General features: G+C 47.2%; 1 protein-coding gene across 1 annotated transcript in view; it reads left to right on the forward strand.

Moving 5' to 3' along the window:
- The window catches only part of PKD2L1 (polycystin 2 like 1, transient receptor potential cation channel), a 46,116-nt gene extending 26,248 nt beyond the window's left edge, over positions 1-19,868 (forward strand). The window contains exons 8-15 of the mRNA XM_090057109.1: positions 3,915-4,096; positions 6,535-6,655; positions 7,176-7,274; positions 8,577-8,698; positions 10,139-10,256; positions 10,501-10,637; positions 14,659-14,806; positions 19,464-19,868. Of these exons, the coding sequence (XP_089913235.1) occupies positions 3,915-4,096; positions 6,535-6,655; positions 7,176-7,274; positions 8,577-8,698; positions 10,139-10,256; positions 10,501-10,637; positions 14,659-14,806; positions 19,464-19,682 (1,146 nt within the window). The 3' untranslated portion in view covers positions 19,683-19,868. The remainder of the gene's footprint in view (positions 1-3,914; positions 4,097-6,534; positions 6,656-7,175; positions 7,275-8,576; positions 8,699-10,138; positions 10,257-10,500; positions 10,638-14,658; positions 14,807-19,463) is intronic.
- The last annotated feature ends 3,088 nt before the right edge of the window (positions 19,869-22,956 follow it).

A 22,956-nucleotide genomic window follows, 5' to 3' on the forward strand; every position in this document is an offset into this window, starting at 1 on the left:
CCCTTTGCGAGTAGGAGGAGGAAGGGGAAGAGTCCTCCCAGCATGGAACAGAGTTTCCCCCTGCCCCGGGGGGAAGGAGTGGGGGGAAAGAGTCTCCCTCTGGGGCTGGGCAGCATAGTGTACGCCCTTCCCCACCCCGCAATGATGCGGGAGAAGCAGGAGGAAGAGTCTCCCTCTGGGGCCAGGCAGCTTCACAGATCCTCCCTCCCCATCCCACAGCAGGGGTGGGGGGAAGTGGGAGAAGAACCCCCCTGCCCCCCAAGCACTGAACAGGGCCCCACTCTCAGCCTCGTGGGAGTGGGGGAGAGGGAGGAGGGTGAAGAGTTCCCCTCTGGGGCCATGCAGCCCTGTGTGTAGGGACTGCCCCTGGCTCTCAGGGAGCCACTGGGCTGGGCTTGCCAGGGCCTGGCCAAGCTCCCTGCCCCTCAGCTCAGCTTCCCTGTGGAAAGGAGGGCTGCACTAGCACCCCCAGGCTTTTGGCTTGATTCACTGAAGGCATTTGCCTGCATTTTCCTACTAGAAAGGGAATGTCTATCCACTAGGAAACTGATTCACTCTCTGCTGGTTAGACTAACCTGCAAAGATTGAATTAATTCAGGCTCGGGCTTTTTGAATGTCTGTCCCTAGCCCAGAGGACTAAGTCCTCCAATAGGTGTAGTGAGAGCAAGACGCCAACTATGCTGAAGACATGTGAACTTAACGTGCCTGAATAAACTCCAGCATAGTTTGTTATTGCTCCTGGGTACCGCAGTTACATCTGCACCCAGGTTCGCAACACGTTGAGCCAGGTTGGAGCAGCCCTGGCTCACGGGGATCCTGGGGGGTTAGCCTGCCACCACAGAGCTGCTCTGACCCAGCTCAAAGTGCTGTGGAGGAGCTGGCTGGAGCACAAGGGTGCTCCAGTGCAGGGTTAGCCAACAGGCAGCTCCTGCACTGAAGCATCCTCATGCCTCAGCCAGCCGCATCAGTGCCTACACACATGAATGACTTGTGCTTCCTGAGACTGGGAGAGCATGGCAACCACCTACAGGCAGCAGTGACAGTGTTGGCAGTGGGGCGTGTGGTGGTAAGTGGGGACCATGTGCAGATGGGTGCAGTGACGCCAGCAGCGAGGGCAGAACAAGCGGGGACAGCCCACAGGTGGCCGCAGTGGCACTGGCAGCAGGGGAGGGAGGGGAAAGTTGCAACTGCCCACAGATGCCGGCAGCAGTGTTGGCAGTGGCCAATCTCAGGGGGGGCACGTGTCCCCACCATGCTTCCCCTATGTGTCGTCTATGCCTACACGTGCATTGTAGTGCACTAAATAACACACTGCAGGACAGTACTTGTTTACAAGTACTCTCCTATGGTGGTGTTTATTAGTTTACTGCAGAGTAATAGGGCCACATATGTAGACACCCCTATAGGGTGGAAAACTACAGAAATTAGCTTCTCTTCTTGGCAAGTTCCCCCTTGGGGCCTAGCCAATACTTTTGCTGTTTCAGGGAGAAGGATCTTGTGGAGAAAAAGACTGAGGATACAGTGTCAGAATGATCCCCAAAGAGCCTTGCTGTAGGTGAGAAAAGGGGAGCTAGATAGGATGGAAAAGGTGCCAGCACCTCATGGGGTGAAAGAGGGATATTTTATCCCTCTCTGTTTTAAGAAGGATATTTATTACAAACTTGTAATATTTCCTGGAATCTATCCCCTTCCTGTGAAAATGACAGAATAGAAGCAAGGCAAAGCTATTATGTTTTAGGAACCAAGTGGTAATTGGACACACACTGGCTTACTATGCTCCATGGGTCATGGGAGGAGGTCATGGGGGTCTCTGCATGAGCCCCTGAGGCCGCTGCAGGAGCAGTGAGTCCCAGGGCTTTTCTTGGCTTCTTTTTTCTTAAAGGGCTGGAGCTGGTCCAGGCAGGGCACCCATGGGAGGGTTGGGGGAGTGAGGGAGGTCGGGGGGCTTGTGCAGAGCCCCCTATGCACTGTGGGGAAGTGGGGGGCAGCAGGGATTGTCCCTCTGCCTGGCTTTTTTTTAAAGTACCAGGAGCTGGGGTAGGCAGGGGCAGCCAGGGGGGGCCTGGGGGAACGGGAGGGGGTCGGAGGAAGGCTGGGGGAGTGGGGGAGAGTTGGGGGGACTGGAGGAGCAGGGGGGGTCGGGAGAGGCTAGTAGGGGTCCCCCCCATGGTCCCCTTCCTCCTCCCTCAGCCCCCTTCACCATCCCTAGTACTTACTAGTTCAGTGTCAGCTGCAGCTGACGAATCATCAAATCTTTCCAAATCTTTTCTGAAGATTCAGAGAGCTTTGAATCGATTCAGACCTTTAGACTTGGCTGACTTTTGATCGTATACTGACAACATCTTACTGAAGCAGGGCATTAGCTGCTGTGGTTCCCCTGCTTTACCTGTGGCAGGTTAGGGTGTTAGGTCTGTGTTGTGTCAGAGTTGATGGTAGTCTTGTTTAGATTATGGTTGTATGGGATGGTTTGGTTAGGGATAATTCTGCCTCAAGCACAGGGTTGGACTGGATGACCTCTGGAGGTCCCCTTCAGCCTGATCTCTTTATGGCTGTATGAATACATTTCATCACCTCAGCCATGGACACTGGTCAGCAGGCTAAACAAGCCTAGGGCTGATTCAGGTTCACAGATTGCAGAGTTTTGCAGACAGCTCATGATAGTCAGCTGCATCATGTGCAGAATTTGGAGTTGGACCTTGGCCAGAGCTCCAGAGCCAAGCTCCATGCAATGTGTATTGACGGTTCTGATGGGTTTCAGTGCCCAGAACTGATTGCTGATTATTTCTGGGTAGCTAATCTTGACCAAGGTTGAGGCCCTGATGCACTCAATGCTAAACAGATGCATCCATCATAATAAACAGTCCTTGTGACAGAGAAGTTGCTGGCTTATTAGACAAGCCAGTTCCCACTTCTAAGAGTTGACTGGAAAAACTAGAACCTACCCATCTAAACATGGCGCTCAATAATGAGGACTCGGTAATGTGGCAACCCTAGAGAGGGAAATCTTTTTGGGTCTACTCAACAGGTAAGTGCAGCACAGCATGGGAGATCTCCATGGGCTGCCCCAATCTTACTCTAAGACCAGTGGCATAGATAAGCTTCAGCAGAGGTAGGGCAAAATATTTAGGTACCCCCTCCAATAAGTGGAGCACCCTGCAAAGGCTCCCCTGATGCAAGGTATACACTCTGTCCTGGGGAGTGTGCCATGTGAGAAGCATTTACCTTGATAGGTCACAAAAATTGGTCTGTTTGGCAGCCACTAAGCAAATAGTGGCCTGGGGCAATTGCTCCACATGTCCCCCCTTATCTATATTCTTGACTAGCACCCCCTTTGAAGGGCAAAAAAGAATGGCAGTTTCTAGACCTTTGTCATCTTGTCCCCTTGACTAGCACAGTCCAGGAGGATGACAACCAGAACCCACTATGGTGGTAGTTTTCATGGTGTGGACTCATGGTGCACTAGGATGAGACACATATACTCCCACCCCCACAGATTACTACTGGCCAGTGCTGAACTTGCTGTTCAGGCTTAATTAACCAAGTGCAGGCTTTATGCTGCCTTCTACATGCATGTGGCTCCCACCATCTTTCCATGAGGCATGGGGAGCGGCCAGGTGCTTTTATCCTTACATCACCCATGTGAAGTAGGAAGTCTCCATTTAATGAATCAAAAAGAGCAGTATCCACTTTCTCAAGGTCCCTCAGGAAGTCTGGACAGAATTGGAATTTAACTCACATTGCTCAGGGCCCAGACTAGCACTGCAGCCACTGGAGTTTCCTTCCCTTCTGCTTACTCCTTTCTACTCTCACCACGTTTCTGGTAGTGATGCTAGTAATTCAGGAGTGTGTGTGTGTGAAAGAAAATAAACTGGTTGATGGTCACAGCTCACCTTGCACCTCTCTCTTCCCTACAGATATTCAAGTACATTAGCTTTAACAAAACGATGACCCAGCTTTCCTCCACACTGGCCCGCTGTGCCAAGGATATCCTGGGCTTTGCCATCATGTTCTTTATTGTGTTCTTTGCCTATGCACAGCTGGGCTACCTGCTCTTTGGGACCCAAGTGGAGAACTTTAGCACCTTTGTTAAATGCATGTAAGTGGGGTTTTTTTCCTGTCTCCTCTTTCTCCTGCATCTATTATTCTCTTCCTTCATTCTCCTTCTCAGACTTGAAGTTTTCATTTTTCCTTGCAAATTGAGTAGGCATAAGTGGGCAGCATCCTGTAAACTGATTTGTTCGTGAATTTAATGAGAACTGTTCACTTTAATAACCCACAGAAATCACTGCTGTGTTTTATTCTGTATGAGGATGTGAAAGGGACACAGAGTCCATGCCTTCGTGTGGCATTACATTCCAGCAACAGCTAGCTTGGAATCGAGAATGCCGCTTCCTTTCTAAGTTACTGTGTGAGGCAAACCAGGGTGGTGCTTTAGAGCAACTCATTCAGAAAGGCATAAGCTTTTGTAAACCACAGCCTACTTTGTTGCATACTATGAATGGGCTTGCTGAGCGCAGGGGTACTAACTAGAAAGGAATAAAGTATTTTAAATTGAAAGGATAGGGAAAAGGGAGGTGGGGGTGGGGGTGGGGGTGGGACTGGAAGAGGGCTCTGGTAAGAGAGACAAATGTGAGCTGAAGAGCTCAAAAGGGATAAGCAAACCAGTTAACCCACTGAGGGACATAAGGGTTATAAAAGCTAATGGGATAAGAATTGTTCTCTCAGCAGAGACTCTGGATTAACACAGTCCAGTCTGTGGATGATTTCTTGTTGCATAATTTTGCATTCAAATCAGTTTTAACAGTTTTGTTGCTCTGAGGCCAGTGATCAAATGTCCAGGGAGGTTAAAGGCTTATGTATCTTTCTGGAATGGATGTCAGATGGGTGTCCACTCATTTTTTTCAGGTGAGAGTTGCTCCATCTGTCTAGTGCAGACAGCAGAGGGGCACTGTAAGCAGATATTGTGAAAGAAGCAGGTGAATGAACCCTGGATGTCAAAATCCTTTTTGTCTGGTCTAGTGATGTTGTGGTCTCTGTCAATATGGGGACACAGCTGTCATCTAGGTCCAGAGCAAGGCCTGGTGCCTTGATGAGAATACGAGTTAGGTAGTCTATTGCTAGCTAGATGCCATTTATGGTTGAGGGGCTACTTGTAAGCTAGAATAGGCTTGTCCCCCAAGGCTGCCTTGAGACGGTCATCATTTTCCAGAAGTGGTTAGAAGTCATTAGTGATGTGGCTGTAGGTGACAACCAAAGGTGTTCTGTTATTCTTGTCCCAGGACCAGTATTGTAGCAGGCTGGAGTTGGGTCTGAATCTAGCTTTGTTAATACGAGTGGCTACAGTTCGGGGATTGTATTGCAAGTGTATGAAGCCCTGCTCCAGAGCCTTAACGTCTGCAGCCCAGCTGGTAGAATCAGAGCAGATATCTTTTGCAAAAATGTATGCCTTTCTAAACTAGTTATTCCAGGGTGCCACTTTGCCCTGCTTTCTGCCTGACTTCAGGCTAACATGTCTAACTACTTATTTCTAAGTTACTGCAAATTAAGCCCTCAGGTGCCAAATCCAGCTCCCAATTACAATTGAACAATATATTTATAGGCAGAAGGAAACAAGAAGACAATAGGGCTGTGCAGTGGAAAAAGAGGAGTGGATTTGGCTTGCATAGTCTTTATTGCCAGTAATGTGTTAACAAACAGGTGAATGTTCAGGTTCTAGCTTTCATTTGTAGGGCTGTGTAGACTTCTCATGGCCAGATTAATTCATCTTTTCCATATTTCCCAAGAGCAGTCAGCTAGAAGGATGGTCACTCAGTGAGATGGGGGTGCCCATGGGCTGGAAATTATCTCAGTACTGTTCACGCATTTTACACAATGGATATTAAATGGAAGATGCAAAAAGCCAGTAGAATCAGGAACTAGTGCAGCATCCAGATCACTGAGCCACACACTGACCCCCAAGTGCAAATATAGGAGTCTGGTCTGCACTGTATCTTAGCTGATATACAAAATCTATGATTCAAAGTCTATAGCTCAAGCATACCTTGACTACTGACAATTATACCCTTCTGACCACAGAAGGTTGGAGCTAGAGACACAAGAACCTTACATTTACTAAGGCAGAAATTGTCAAAGTTATCCAGGAAAAGCAAAGGGAAGCACATGTCATAACCTGTTAGTTGGCTTGAAAATTGCAATCCTGTGTTTTAAGACTTTGTCCACCTATTAAAAAGCACAGCTCAGACTGATCTCAAATAAAAATACTAGATTTGGCAGCTAATACATTGACTGAACAAACTGTTGGCTCAATTCTTGTAACCCTTGCTAGACGAGTCTCTTGCCACAAACTAAAGGCAACATGGGCATGGACTTGCAATGTGATCAGCATATCGTGGAACTAGCCCAGTTTATGACATTTCCTAAGGTCTGTTCTCAACAAATGAACAAACATTATAAAACACATGAATAATACCTGCATCTCCCTATTGTCAGCAAACACCTGCCTACTGCTGACATTGTGTTCTCTCTACTTCCCAGCTTCACCCAGTTTCGAATCATTCTTGGTGACTTTGACTACAATGCCATTGACAATGCCAACAGAGTCCTGGGACCCGTTTACTTTGTTACCTATGTGTTCTTTGTTTTCTTTGTGCTGCTGGTAAGCAAAAATGGTTCTTTCCTATTGTTTAGATGATAGTTTAAGGGCTCTTAGAGCCTTTGTGCATTGTATGCACACACAGTGAGAGATTCTCCAGCTATATCATCTTTGTAACATAAAAATGCATAACAGGAAAGGGCATACTATTGCAAAAAGGAATGGGAGCCCCAGACAGATTAAGTGGCTTGTCCAAAGTCACACAGGAAATCAGTGGCAGAGCTTTGAACTCACAGGCCTGGTCCTAATCCACTGCACTGAGTACAAACCTGTTTTTCCTCTCTGGAAAGAATGGTGCTGGTCTGAGTGCCCTGTCCCCTTCCCCTCTGTGTTTGCAGAGGGGTTTTCCAAGCGCAGATAGGCAGGCTGGGAACAGGCCCTCTGTTTATTTGATCCCTGTCAAGGGCAGTGGTGGGGCTCACCTAGTAGTATGGCTGTGTGCAACCTGTTTCTGCCTGCTTCCCCCTTCAGTCTCTACTGGGGAAGCCAGATAACTCAATGTGCTTCCTCTCTTCTCTTTTAGAACATGTTCCTGGCCATCATCAATGACACCTACTCTGAAGTCAAAGAGGAGCTCTCAAACCAGAAAAATGAGTTGCAGATCTCGGACATCTTGAAACAGGTTATATAGAGAGCCCTGTTATACTTGGGTCCAGGGAAGAGGAGGAGAGAAAAATTTTTACTTCCTTTAAGGGCTTAAAAAAAAGTCCCCAGAGGCTCCTGTGGTGCAGTGCAATCCAAAAGGGGGGTGCAGCTGCCTCACTGCACCTGCTCTGGATCTGCCCCTGCTCAAGCCTTGCTCATTTTAAAATTGTCACAGACACTGTCATAGTTCCCTAATTCACCCACAAATTATGGGGGATGCATCTGGATCCAAGCTCCAGCTCAGCCTCCTCCCCACTATGCTGGGCAGCAAGAGAAGTTTTGCTATAGCCAAGCCTCACCCACAACACCACTCTGAATGTTTAGTCATTGAGATCTGGCTGTGAACTTTGTAGCTTGAATCTGCCCACATCCATTATCCTTGCTCCCTGCCCTTCCAGACTTCCAGTCATCTGCAGCACCCCTTACCAGTGTTGATCTTTCACAATGCACTCAGTGCCAAGACCAAAGTCCATAACACGTGTCTGTTATGCATGAAAAAATATTTAATAACGGAAGAACCCAAAAACCAAGAAATAGAGCAAGGGGATGGAGGAAGCTTGCTCCTCAAGTAGGTGCAGGCATGAGTACATCAAAACCACCTTCCCTCTAGTGGCAGGCTGTGGTCAGTGCACCACTGCAAAGTGGTGCCCTCTGATCAAATTCTGCTGATCAGGTTTCCCCATGCATAGGTGTGTAACTGGGCTTAGGCTTCTAAGTATGTTTCTGTTTATGCTGCCTGAGATCCTAAAAACAGGTAATGGAAAAGGTGGGTGGGTGTTTCTCATCACTGCTTTTCTGTGACTCAATCTTAAGCATTTGTAGTGGGTGTTTGACAAAAGCAGATGCATTAATGAGTTTTTAAGGTCTTTAAAGGGGTAGAATAAGACTGTACTTAGGTGCCTAGTTCCGCAACTCTGAATAGGTAGAATAGAAATTAGTACCACTGTGCAAGGAACCCCAGGATAGCTGCATGCCTGTCCCTGCCCCTGCTCCTTCCATAATTTACACTGGTGTCTGTCTCTGCATGCGACTGCCACCCAGTGGCAGGTACAGCTCTGTATCTCTTCTAGATGAGCCAAACAGCACTGAAATTAAGCAGGGATCACTCTTTATAGCCCTGTGTTTAACATCATGTTCCTGATATTAAAAGGGAGTTAGATCCATAAAGAAATGTACCTGGCTTTGGTAAAGCTAAAATACACTGTTTCACTGCCAGCTCTGCTTTGCTTCTGCATGTCCTGCACACACAGCTCTATGTTTTTTGCATCTTCAATCCCAGGGCTATAACAAGACACTGATGAGGCTGAAGTTGAAGAAAGAGCGTATTTCTGATGTGCAGAAAGCTCTACAGAATGGAACAAAGGAATTGGAGTTTGAGGATTTTAAGAATAGCTTGAAAGAGTAAGTGGACCAGCTTGAAAACAACCCTGTTTTTGCATAAGGATGCTTCTTTTTTTCTTGAGATGTATCTACACTGAAGCAAGATGGTCATGCTGCTGAGGGAATAAGCCCCACCCAACCCATTCTGTTCTGTGCGGGTCACCTCCAAAAATGAGTTAGTGAGGGTCGTGCCCTAAGAATCCCCCAAGCCACTGAAGCGTGCAGGAAACCCAGGACACAAGCACAGTGCCAGGTCTTGAGCACAGAGCACAATGCCCATTATAACATTTTCCTGACCTCATTTCCAGGATTGATGTACATGGAGTGGGAGAGTGGGCACAGCTTATTTCCTCAGGGAGGACAAAGCATGCTTCAAAGCATCTCTTTGGAGAACCACCAAGCCCTCCTCACATTTCTGCTGCAGGTCTTAGTTCTGCCCAAAGCATTCACACCTTCCATTGACTTTGGAATCATCATGGCTGCAATCCATGATAAGATTGCAGCCCATCTGGTCATGCTCCAGCTAGCTTTCTTCTAGCTGGCTTGGGTACCAGTAGCAGCAAATGAATGGGAATTTATGAGCTCACCTGGAGGTCTGCATACCTCTCAGGTGGCTGAATCATGTTGAAATCAGTGATGCCACATCAATAATTCTATTGGCGCTTGAGCAAACTAAATTGAACCTGGTTCAAATCTATCTAGGCAGGCTGCAGTTGCATCTCCAGTTGCGTTATGGATGTACACTTTGTATTACACTCTGCTAGGTCTTATGGGGTCTTCCCTTCTCATTTAAGGAATTGTGGTTCAGCTGATATAAATCACCGTAGCTATGCTGTGACCAGTGGAGTCACTCTGTTTCATACCAGCTGAGAGTTCAGTCCTAAAATTTGGGTAGTTCAGCACAATGTAGCTAGACATGTCCCTTCTTCCAGAGATGAGGAGTATCCTCTAGTGTATGCAGCCACCTCTGCTCTGTACCTGTTAAGGAGTCTCCCTACAGGGATGACTGGCAGGTCAGGGAAGAAGCAGCTATTATGGAGACAGGTAGGCAGATCTCTTAACAGCAGGGGCTCAATTAACTCTTCTTTCCTTATGTACAAGCTAATTTACTCCACTAAGGTAGGCAACATTATAAAAACATGAACACATTTAAAACAGAAATTTAGTCTGTCCCATGTGTAAAGCCACTAACACATTTCTTAGTCCCGTAGTAAAATTTGAAACCAGTAATTCCAGCCTTTCGAGCCCTTCCCTTCCCCCTCTGTTCACACTTGTAGTGAAGCACAAGCATGTGTTACCAACTCATTCATGTTTGGGTGATCTGGGATTTTTGGTTCTGACCCAAAATTACCCTCAAGGCACCACTTTTACCCCAGCACTTTTATTAAATTAGATTCCGATCACCTACTTAAATGTGATGGCTTCTGTCTCCTCAGACATTGTGTTTCCCTCTTACTCTAGGCTGGGTCATGCCGACCATGAGATCACAGCAGCTTTTTCCAGATTTGACAAGGATGGCAACCAGATCCTTGATGAAGAAGAGCAGAAGCGAATGAGGCGGGACTTAGAGGAGAAAAGGGTAAAGGTGGAGTGAATGGGGCTAGAATGGGAATGCTCTATAATTCCTTGGGTCCAGATATCGAGTGGGGGCGTGGGCCAAGTGAGTGCTGTGTCACCATCTCTGCATGCACAGCAGCTGTAGATGAGTTTATGAGGACCTGTGAATTCAAGTGTTTCTGTTCAAGCCTATACAGCAAATCTCCAAGTGGAGCCTTGAGAGCGCTAAGATCCAACCTTCCAGGTGTCTTTGCTTTGTCTTCCAGGTTGCTTTGAATACAGAGATTGAAAACTTGGGGAAATCCTATGGGGGAAACAACTTGGATGAGAACCTCACTGTTGCAGAGGCAAAGAATAATCACACCAACAAGTCCAACTGGGTCTCTGAGGAGGAATTCCAAATGTGCGTCATTGCTGATAGTAGTCTGGAGTCACTAATAAAGCCATTCCTGGTGTCCACCCCCTTGTTGCTCTGGTTGAAAGCAAATTTGAAACTCACCACTGTGATCTGGCCCTTCCAGATCCTTCCTCATGAGTGCATAAAGGGACAAGGCAATATAGAGGCAGGCCCCTTTTACCACATATTTTACATTTTCTTGAAAAGACTGTCTGGGAAATTATAAATTGTGCATCTGGCATCATCTCTCTTCAGCTGTCTCTTCTGGTAATGCAGCCTGCTCCAGATCAGGTCAAAGGTTGAAATGGGCACACAAGGCCACTGGAAGCTGGCACATTGCAGAAGAGTCCCTATAGGAGCTACCCTGATTTATGTCAGCTGCAGGATTTTCCCTTACACCTTGAGTTTGAGCACGAGGACAATTAAGCTGTTTCTTTCAAAGAGGGAGTGGAAGTCAGAGCTTAAAACATAGAATGGGACATCAGAGCAAGACAGTTAAGGCCATATTGAAAGGCAGCTGGAGGGACCCTAAGAAGCAAGACAAGCTGGGAGTCTGACATATACTAGGTGCTAACAGGCTGAGAATATAGTTTGGCTATATCCATATTAGTGGTCAGCAGGGATCCAGGTTTTCGGTTTGCTGTGGGAAAATGTAGATTTTCCTTTTTAAAGGAGAAAACTGCAGGAAATGATGGGTTTCCCCTTGCAGGCTGGTAGCCTGCCAGCCTTCAAGGTGCTGCTTGGGACTTGGGGGAGCAGGAGGAGTGCGACTGGAAGCAGAGGGCACCCTGTGCATGACTGGCATGCAGCCCCCGCAGCTGCATGCAAGTAAGCCTAGGTTGGGTAGGGGTTGGAGGGACAGGGCTTAGGGACTATCCAGGGGGCTGTGGAGCGTGTGTGTGGGGGTGGTGGTGGCAGGGGTGTGTGTGTGTGTGTATGTGGGGCAGGGGTGTGTGGAGGGAATTGGTGTGTGAGTGGGGGCAGGTGCTTGCTGGGGGAAAGTATCTGGGCACTGAGGATGTGGCGGAGGGGGGAATGGGTCTGAGGCAGTGCTTGGTGCTCCTGGTGAGCCCAGCTCCACGCTGCTGCCAGCAGGGCCCACCTGGAGCATCTGCCCCTCCAGCATGAGATGGGGACAGAGGGAATCCTGTGGGGGAAGCAGGGAGCTGCATGGCTGGGACAGCAACCAGTGCCTGTGCCCTCAGGAGTGAGTTGGCCAGGAGTTACTCCCCAGGGAGGCTATGGCCAGACTGCCTGGTGCAGTGCAGGAGCCCCAGCGCAGGGCTGGGGGTGCTACAGTTGTCTCCTCCTCCTCCCTCCAGCCTTTGCCTGGGCCAGACTCCTACGGTGGCCAACTCTGACTAAAGCTATTCTGGAAGATTTTTTTTTCCAACATGACATAATGTCATTAATACAGGTGCACCGATAGAAATATTTTGGGCTGATACTGATGGCCGATTCTTAATGAGCCATAGCGGCCAACACCAATCCAATTGCCAATAGGCAGCCAGGTGGCTTAGACAGCAGTGTCCAGCTACTAAGTCTGTTGTGGAGGAAGGGGGGGAAGGAAGAGGCATGGGGGGGAGTGCAGATTGAGGCCCCTGCAGTGAGGGAGGGAGTGGAGCTGGGGTTGGGGCTGGGGCGGGGGCAGGGACAGGTGCTGCACAGCTGGGACCGAGCGTGGGCTGCACTCCAGGCTGCCTGTCTGCTGTGCTGTGGCTGTGCACATGCATGACACATTTATCAGCAACATTATCAGCCACGTTAAACAAAAAAAGCTGATTGCTGATACTAGCAATTTTCCTTATATCAGTGCTGATTCACATGGGACCAATGTACTGGTGCACCTCTAGTCATTAATTGTACTGTTCAAGGCTGGGAAGGTCCCCTCTTGAAAGCACAGAGGTGGAATGAGATCTTGGAGTCATTACTGACTCCAAGATGAACATGAGCCGCCAATGCCAGACCGCAGCTAGCAAGGCCAGCCATACCTTGTCATGCATCCAAAGGTGCATCTCAAGCCGGTCCAGAGAGGTGATACTCCCCCTCTATGTGACTTTGGTCAGGCCACAATTGGAGTACTGCATCCAGTACTGGGCGCCGCACTTCAAAAAGGATGTGACCAGCCTGGAGAGGGTTCAGAGGAGGGTCACTGGCTTGGTGAGAGGGCAGCAGGACAGGCACTATGAGGAGAGACTGAGGGACCTGAACCGTTCAGCCTCAGCAAGAGGAGGCTGAGGGGGGACCTGGTGACTGCCTACAAACTCATTGGGGAGATCAACAGCAAATAGGTAGAGCCCTTTTCTCCCCAGCACCACCTGGGGTGACAAGGCATACTGATAATAAGCTGATGGAGAACAGGTTTAGGTTAGAGATCAGGAGGCAATATGTTACAGTTAGGGTGGCCAAAATCTGGAACCAACTTCCTAGGGAAGTGGTCCTCACCCCTACCTTGGGCAAATTCAAGAGGAGTTTGGATGATCACTTGTCTGGGGTCTTGTGAACCCAGCATTCATTCCTGCCTGTGGCAGGGGGTCAGGCTAGATCTGTTCAGGTCCCTCCTGACCCTAGCTACTATGAAACCTGTTCACAATATCAGTCTCCTGGATTGCTTTCAATAGTCACTGGGAGTTTGATGCCAATCCCAGTAGACTCCCAGCCAATCCAGGAGGGTTGGCAACCCTACAGACTCCCTTCACCATTGCTTCCACAAGCTGAAGCCAGCATACTCTGGCCTGGGCAGGATGGGGCTTGGAGCCCTTCACCCTCCTCCTGCTGCCTGCAGTATGGCTGGGCCAGAGCCATGGTCTGCTTCACGCTGCTGCCGTGGAGAATGGCACTGGTCTTCCCTCCTGCACTAGAGCCCCAGCCCCAGCTGGCAGTGTGGGACAGTGTGTGGTGCCCCAGCTGCTCCCTGTGGTTCTGCATGAGGTGTGCTGCATGCACCTCATGCTGGAGGGTGTTCCCACAGACCACCATCCTGTGAGTCCATGTGGAGCTGGGTGGGGCAGGGGGAAGCTGGGGGCTCCCTCTGGAAAGGCTTGGGAGGGCAAGGGGCTGCATGTGAGGGGCACCAGCAGGGCTGGGGGGTGCTGTGGTTTGTGAGTGAGGGGCACCGGGGGGGGGACTGTGGGTCTGGAGTGAGGGGCACCAGGAGGGCCAGAGGGCTCTGGGTCAGAAGCAAAGGGCACCAGCAGGGATGGGGGGCTGTGGATTGAAAGTATGGGGCACCAGCATGGCCTAGGGGAGTGCAGGACTGTGGGTGAGGAGTGAGGGGCATCGGCAGGATCAGGGGGCTGTGGGTAAGGTGTGAGGGGCACTGGCATAGCTGAGGGAGGCCAGGGGACTATGCACCCTAAGTGAGAGGCACTGGCATGGCTGGGGGCGGGGCTGTGGTTTGGGAGTGAGAGGCAGCAGCAGGGGCAGGGGCAGGGCATTGGTATATCAGGTCTGCTCAATGCCACAAAGCAGCAGGGGGACAGATGCAGCTGGACCCACATCCTGGTGAGTGAAGGGGGAAGGAGAAGCTCTGATTTTCCATGATAAACCCCCCCCCCCCAAATGCCACAATATATGGGTATTTAGAATTTATTTTATTATAATGATTGACGCACTGGTAGGCTTTTAAATTGCTTTAAATTTGTAAATATATCAATAAAACATTGTGTTAAGTTGATAGATACATATATAATGGCATTTCATTTTAATCATGGAAAATTGCAAATTTGGGGTTTTTAAATTGGAGAATTTGGTATTTTTGTAATCAGAGAATTTGCAATTTTTAAATAGAGAAAACCCCAGTAACATAACCTGGTTGGCAAGCAGCCTGCCTTTAGCAGGACCAGTCAAAAACTGCAGCAGGAAACCCAGTGTAGCCAGGGACCCCAATGATCCAGAGTGTAAAACAGTATAGTTGACTTGATTTATTCAATTTACACCAATGGGGGATAAGACCCTGAGTTTGTACAATTTGCTGCAAGTCCCAGAGCACGTCCCACTGGAAGGTTAGCAATACTCTCTTTCACAGCCTCCTGAGACGGGTGCTGCAGCTGGAGCAGTCCATCGGCAGCATCGCATCCAAGATTGACTCTGTGGTCACTAAGCTGGAAACTCTGGAGAGGAACAAACTGAAGAGGAAGGACCTGGTAGGCAAGCTACTTGACAACATTAGCAAGGTTAGTTGCCCTCTGCTGGATGCCACTGCAGACCCATCTCTTGCCTGAGGGACTATGCTTTTTACCTTCCTCAGTGGATTGTGTCAATTATCTGCTTCCATCTTTCTGTATAAGACAATGAGAGTCGAGGGTGCTTTTTTCTTTTCCAAGACCAAGCCATTTTGCTATATGGGTTCATGTGATACCAGATCTGTTGCATCTAATCTTTCCCATCCTAACAGTCAGACAACATCCAACAGCTTATTCAAGACATGCAGGAGCAGAACGTGACTTTCCAATTCTTTTGAAGCCGAAATCAGACCTGGATAGGTGGCTACAATTGGAATTGTACCTGCTTATACCTAGTCTGAGTTTGCCTCTGTGTCCTGTAACACTAAGGAAGCCTCTGTCTTCCTTCTCAGTGAGGTTGTCTATTGCTACTGTAGTCTTGGAATTGGACCTGTGCTTGCAAAGACCCATACAGCGATCTTTATACTCCATGTCTGTTGAACTAAATCATGCAAGATGATTTTATGAGGATAAAATTAATAGCATCCTGGTCTGAACATAGTGCCAGCAGGCTGGATCTCCTGAGTAATCCAGAAGATGCAACCAGTTCCTTTGGTAATGAGTGTGTATATTCACATGGCAGACCATGGAGTGTCCACCCTGCAGCACACAGTAAGCATCAAGTTACTGTGGTTAGATTGTAAAAGACTTGTAAGATACTTAGTTTAAAACAAGTTAAGTGCAGTGTAGACTCCTGCACCAGGGTGGTGCATGGGATCTGGGCCCAGGGGAGGGAGCAGGATGGAGCCATGGATAGCTCATCCAAGGGATGCTGAGTGGGGTAGGGCAGCTCCCCGCTGTTGCATTCACCCCCCCAGGGGAGGCATTTGCCTCCCCAGATTTGTGCACAGGGAAGATGCAGGCTGTGGGATTGGGGCTCTCTGCTCTGCTGCCTTTTCCTCAGGACTCAAGAGCCCCATACCAGCTGCACACCCCTTGCCCACCCAGCAGCAGTGGAGGTGGCGAGTTGTGCCTCCCACTGCTGGGCAGGCAGTGGACATGCAGCCAGTGTGGGGCTTCCAGGGCAAAAGCAGCAGAGCAGAGAGCCCCAAGCCTGCAGCAGTAAGCTCGCATCCACCCTCGCCCTGCTCTGAGGCACTCCAGCTGTGGCAGGGGGAGGAGGCAGGTCACAGGGAGAAGATTAGCAAGGAAGAGTTTATGAAATTGAAGACTTCTGTTGAAAAATCATAGGGATCTTGTATTTTCATTATAGTCAACCAGGCCTTGCTGATATGCATTTCAAGGGTTTTTTTGGACATTTATCAAAAATCTAGAATGGTGGATTGAGGTGTTAGAAATAGGAGGACATATGCTAATACCATCTTTGCAGAAGAGTTGCACCAGGGATTGATCTGGCCCATTTTTCTATTAAGTAGTTGTCAGGTTTATTAGTCCTTTCACCTGGGTGATGGAATGGCATGTTGCATTTCTCATTTAGCTAAAGAAGACCGATATTTTTTTTTCTGGCTTTCTGAGTAAGATGGCTATATCTTTCACACATCTCTCTTGCTTTAAGGAGAGAAACTGTCCTAGCTCTGGAAGGGCCTTGTTTTAAAGTCTTTGTCATGTGAGCTATTTTTATCTTACATCATTTGAAAATTGTTTTATGCTTCCTTCCCAACCCTTTCTAAAGGCAACTATTTGTAAGTTGAATAGACTCGTTTGATGACATAAGTATTATCATTTAGTATTGTAATGGTCAGCAGGGATGAGTCTGACTTGCTCAAAGAAGCTGTGGAGGTTTCCCTTTTTATTTTTATTTTAAACCTCAGTGTATGTTTTTATGCATTTGTGTTCTTGTTTTATGCACTTTGACAAGGACTGCTGTATACTGTATAACTGCAAATGAGGAGTCTGGATTAAAGTAGATTTCCTATGCCAGACTGAAGATAGGGTGAATCACAGAAGACATTAGTGATGTAGTAGACCCAGTAGATCCATTCCACCTCCCTGCCAATATAGGATTATTTTACTCTTGCATTTCGAGTCTTTCACACTCTAGTTTTAAATGTCTCAAATAATGGGATTTTTGTTCCTTTCATCTCCTCAAAGCTCTACCTACTAGGAAGCTTTTTTTCCACATTTCAGAGTATATTTTTTGCTTTCATATATAGGACCTATGGGTTAAAATTCTTTCTTAGGAATATTGCTTCAGTAATTCTTCTCCTTAAGGCTCTCAATTTCAGCATGGAGTACAGACCTTCTGTCCCAGAAGGGCCTCTAGAAGCTAATTCTATCTTAGGATCCCCACTTGCCCAGAGTGGAGGGAATAATTTACTATACCCCTCAAAGGGTGGTATCTCAAAGATGGTTTATTTAGCATATGCCTTGCTCCACACTCAGTCAGATCCACTGGCCAGATTGTCATGGTGACAGGACAAAGCAATGGCTGTACGCATGTATCGGTTTACCCTGGCCTCAGAAGCATAGGGCTTTTATACGCATGCAAGTACCACAGTACCAGGTGCTTTAAAAAGCACCTGGCACTGCAATGCTTGCAGTTGTATAAGCGGTAGGGCTGTGCAAAACTTTGGTCCCTGATTTGATTTGGTGGAGATTTAGCACAATTCAGTGGCTGAATCTCCAAATCCGAATTGAATCAGAGGACCCTCTAATCTCTTCAAATCGAATCAAAACCCTCCAAATTGATTCAGAGAGATTCAGAGATTTGGACATAGACACAGCATTAAATGTTTTTTCTATATACCTCTAAGTAGCAGGTGGCTCATGAGTGCTGCAGCGGTGGGGCACAAGGAGCATCCCATAGAAGCACGAGGGGCTCCCCAGTGTGCTCAGCAGCAGACCCAGAAGTGGACCAGAAGCACTTTCGGTCCACTTCCGGGTCCACTGGGGAGCGTGCTGGTGTGCCCCCAGCTCGGCAACTGGTGCCTCCTGGGTCTGCAGGGGGAGGGGAACCTGGGGTCCCCCCCACGGTTGATTGCTGAGCCAGGGAGCTGTGGGGGGACCCCCCAGCGCACTTCCTGGCACACCCAGAAGTGGATCGGAAGTACTTCCAGTCCACTTCCAGGTTCGCTGCCGAGCATGTGGAGGCCCCCCCCTGCAGTCCTGTGGGATGCTCCATGCATCCCAGCATTGCAGTGATCACAAGCCATGCTGGTACCTCAAGGTATGTAGAAAAAAAATTAAAATTGCTTGTGTCCGAATCACTGATTCTCCAAATCAGCATCGAATCTTCAGATTCAGATTTGGCTGAATCAAATCAGGGACAGTGATTCAAATCAATTAATCAAATCATTGTCACTGATTCGGGCCAAATCCAAATCCAAATTGAGTAGGGCTCGCTTTGCACACCCCTAATAAGCGGCAAAATGTGCATCAGTGCTAAGAAAATGGCAGTTGCGCACTTTTGAACTAAAACACCTTGCCATTTTCTGTGCACTGATGTGCATTTTGCCACTTATACAACTGCGTGTGACACAGTGCAGTTTGCCTCAGCCTACATGCAGTGCAGACTTGATTAATCGAGTCTGCTCCAAAGCAGCAGATCTCTGGTGTGTCATGGGAAAAAAGTATGTGTATAAATGCTCATAGCTAGGAAAATATGCCTGTGCATATTTTAATAGTGTGTTAATAGATGGTACCTGACTATATAGCATTGTCTTACGGTTTTTCAGGAGTAAAAAAGGTTTACTGGGGCTGTTGTGTGCAACAAATGGTTAACGGGTCTATTTATTAATGCTTTTTAATACACTCATGTTTATAATGGGGTGTGGGGGGCCTCCAATTTTCTGTTTGCCCAGGGCCCCAATAAATCTTAATCCACCACTGCTTGCAAGCCCTACATTGTGTTGGAAGGATCAGATGGTCAGCCTTATTAAAGAGTTTGGAAGTTGAGCGGCTGGGCGAACTAGTTACAGTGAATAATTCTCACCCTCTTCCTCCTCCCATCCAATCCCAGTTGCCTATTACCAGCAAAACTAGTAACTACATTTCAGCTTCTTGATTGTTTGGAGTGACTATTAGTCCGAGAATTCTTTGCGTGGAATTTGCAAGGTAAAATTGCTCACCTATATCACATGATAGTGGTTTTGGTTTCTGATTGGATAACTTCAATTCAAATTTGCCAATGAATAGCTGTGCAGTAACACTAACTTTTATAGGTCCTACAAAGGCCACGAACAATACTGCCCCGGCTACTGGCCTATTAACTGTTTATTGCAGGTCTACAGAGCACCTGTACCTATTCAAAATCAACAAAGAACATTCAATAGGGCCATAGGGTGCTGCTATGCTCTTGCAAGTATGTATACACACTTGCAAATGTACAATGACATGTATTGGTTTCAGGAACTTTCTTGCAAACAACAGTTTACAAAAATGGATTGCAACTATCTAGTCCACACTAGTACTTTAGAAAGGTGCTAGTGGAAACACTTGAACCATCACAGTTTAAAGAGACACCTTTGACCCTTTTTGAAAAAAGTCCCTCATAATCCAAAGAAGGTGCACAGAGATTTGGGGAGATATTTTAATGGAGTCAGTGGCCCAAGCATCATATAGCCTGTTGTATTGCTGCCTTTTGACCCTTGCTAGTTTTCTTTGCAAACTGCTAACAAAGCAGATGGCCCTTTCTTGTGCTTGTAACTAGGAAGAAGAATCCAGCCAAGAAGAACTGCTCCACAGGAATCTAGACCAGCCAGTACAGGAGGACAAAGAAGACTGGGAGACCGGGCATATGTTGGAGAACAACCTCAATGGGAGCTCTTCCCGAAGTGGTAATAGCATCTATACAAATCTGCCCAGGTCAGGGCTGCCAGGCTCTCAGGTGCCTAAGAACACCCGGCCTCAGTCTAATGTGCACTTCTAGCAGGCTAGAATGCTCCCTCCTGGGCACAGTCTCTACATGAGACTCATCTACATGAGACTTTTACTGTGGAGCTGCCTAATTAGCTGTATAGTAAAATGTCACTGTTTACACATGTGTGCTATTAGTATGGAGTAAGCTAAACTAATTAACTCTGCTACAGGATAGTACTTGTATTTACTAGTATTCACAAGTACTATTCTGTGGCGGAGTTCTTTACTCCACAGCAATGCATGTGTACGCACTGATGGGGGCGGCTGGGGCATGAAGGTGCTTCAGTGTGGGGGCTGCCTACCAGCTAGGCCCCACACTGAAGCACCCTTGTGTCCCAGCCAGCCCCACTGCAGCATGTTAATCCAGGTTGGAGCAGCTGGCAGGCTGACCCCACTGGCCTTCTGCCTGCTGGGGCTGCTCTAACCTGGCTCAACATTCTGTGGTCTTGGGCGCACATGCAAACAGTGCACCTAGGAGCAATAAACTCCAATGCAACATATACTGGAGTTTATTCCTCTGTGCTAATAGCATGTGTAGACGTGACCCCTGGTACTAAGTCAGTGTCAGTTGTATCCCCATTGTTAGACTAGCCAGGGAAGCTGAAGGCAGACGCCACCAGAGAGACTTCTGTCACACTAGCAATGTGCAGAATCATGATTTATCTTGATTTTGCTTGCCGAAGTAAGTGACCAGTTGTGTGATACTGTAGAACTAGAACATCAGAAATAAACACTAGAAATCAGTGGAAAATCTTATTTGGATCTAACTGGATCTAAGCAGGCTCCTCTCTCCAAATCAGCTGAATCAGTGTCTCTACTACAAGCTATAAACAGTCTGGAACAGTGTGAAAGTTTAGATCCAGAAAGGACCTTTGCAGCTGGCTCTACACTCCCCCTCCTCCCCCAAACACACACACACGCAGAGTTCTCTTCAGGATAGATGTGAGGGAATCAAGTAAACAAGGCAGCTTCATTTGGAAAGGAGAAATTTTGCTGATTTTAACTGCTTGGTTATTCCCACTTTTCCTCTCTTGGTCTGTCTCCACCCTGCTATAGTATCTGTGTCTTTATCCCTTCCATAGCAGGTACAGAACCAGAGACAAAAGGACACCAGCCCAGGATAATTCAAGCGATTTGTGTCTCTAAAATAAATGAGGAAGAGATTGGAGACAATGGAAACAAAGGCATAATTAGGTAGCTCTCTGCCCTGGACTGCAGTGCATGGCACAGCAGCTGCTGCCAGGCTACCAACAGTGGGGCAGTAACCAGCAGAGCAGCACCAGTGGTTGCTGTTTTTGAGTCCTCCCTCAGTCAGTACTCAGGGCTGGTGCCTGTCACACCCCCATGCCCCCCTTATTTACACTAAGAAGTGGAAGTGGGGTGGTGGTCATTAGTTCATTGGTGACTTATTGGAGCTATCAGAGTTGCCATTCACAAGGCTTCTAACCTGGCTGTTGATCCTGGAATTCCTGCAGTTCTTCTGTTGTCTATTTTTATGCCCCAAATTTCCCTTTTATGAAAATTCACAGTTCTGGAAATGTAGCCATGAAATGATGACATTTTTGTGTGTTTGCAAAGGAAACCATTTCCTTTGAGGTTGGGCCAAATATAGCCTTCTTGCATTGGGAAAACAGGACTCAGTTCTATTTCTCATTGAAGGGTGAAAATGACCCTCTTCTGAGCATTTGCTATTTTTGTTGAGACTTTTTCACTTGGATGTAATTGATGCCACCAGCTATGGATGCTGATTCATTTTTGGCTGGTGTAAGGCAGCACTGAACTCAGTGAAGTTTCAAATTTCTTTAATAAGCAGCACTGAAATACATTAGTCAATAGAATTGGGTGGAATGAGACTTTAAACTTTAACAATTATTTCTATTTGCTTAGTAACTTATAAGGCTGCCTATACACTGCCCCCTGGTGGGGAGGGGCTGTGTTAATCAATCAGAGTGGGTCCCAAACAGCTGCTCTAATTAAAATGGCTCACCATCACATATATTAAGGTCCCCCCACCCCCAGTCCCGTGTTTCAAAATGGCCCCGGGGGGGGGGTGCTTTAAAGTTCATTAGACAAACTTTAGTTCAAGTGCCCCCATGGCCATTTTGAAACATGGGGGGCTTAATACGCATGATGCTGACATGATGTTGGAGTTTTCTAATTAGACCATGGAGCGGACTCGATTAATCAAGTCTGCTCTTATGTGTTCTAATTAGAATGGTAACCAGCACGTCTATAGACACTTTTACATCCCAGAGTACTTTACAGATTTTTTCTTATATGTAGTATGCAGGAATCTCTTTATTCCACCAGAAAAGTGCAGCCAGCCACCTCTAGGGCAGAACAGACAAGTTGTTTCATAGCAATATTACACAGAAATTTAGGGCAGGGGTATATTTAAAGGGATTTTAAATATCCTAATCACAGATGTCCAATGAAAAGATAAACTGTCAAAAATCATCTCTGATTGATGTCTCTTTGAAGACTTTTAGATTAGTGTTATTCAGTCATCACTATCTAGTAGTGTTTATTATACTGGGTAAAACCCATACCAGAATGAAATCATTCTTCTATTGTTATAGAACAAAGGGATCATGTCAGGGAATTAGAGTTTTCCAAGACTTGAAATTCAGCAGGTTTTCATACCAAATTGCAATCAGAGAGATGACACATGTGCTTCTTAAGGAGCAGCCCGAATCACAAATGAAGCGTCCTCACTGTGTCAGTTAGAGGTGATGCAAGGCCCAGCCATAGCAATTTGGAGCTGTTTGTCCAAAGTAGCATAGAAAGAAAATGCTTTAAAATACCTTTTTCTAAAGAATGATTTAATCTCTCAGATGAGATTCAGGCTGCATGTCTGGAAACTCAGTCAGAACAAGTCTATTCTTAAAAGATCTCTTTTGGGTGCCTTTCTTCTCCTGAGCTTATGATCCCGGGTCTGACCTTGGATCCATCTTCCTGAATACGGTTCAAGGGAATGCAGTGTAAAATGTACCTTGCTGGTAGAGCACGTGCCCCAGCAGATAAAGCCAAAAGATCGGTTTTAAGGGCTCAATCCTCAATGCTAAAATCACTGGTATCTATACAGCTGGATTCTTTGAAAGCATGTTGAGACCCTCAATGAAACTAATACTGAGGGAGAAATATAGAATCTTGAATTCAACTCTGGATAGAAAAAAGAGAAAGAAAAAACAGATTTTTCCAAAGCTTTGTTCTATAAAGTCATTCATTTTTCATTCTGAGTTCATCCAAACACTGTTCTCCCCACCTGGAAATTCACTCAGCAG

The sequence above is a fragment of the Crocodylus siamensis genome, chromosome 7 (assembly GCF_052110815.1).
Source record: "Crocodylus siamensis isolate JL-2025a chromosome 7, ASM5211081v1, whole genome shotgun sequence".
NCBI classification, from domain to species: domain Eukaryota; kingdom Metazoa; phylum Chordata; order Crocodylia; family Crocodylidae; genus Crocodylus; species Crocodylus siamensis.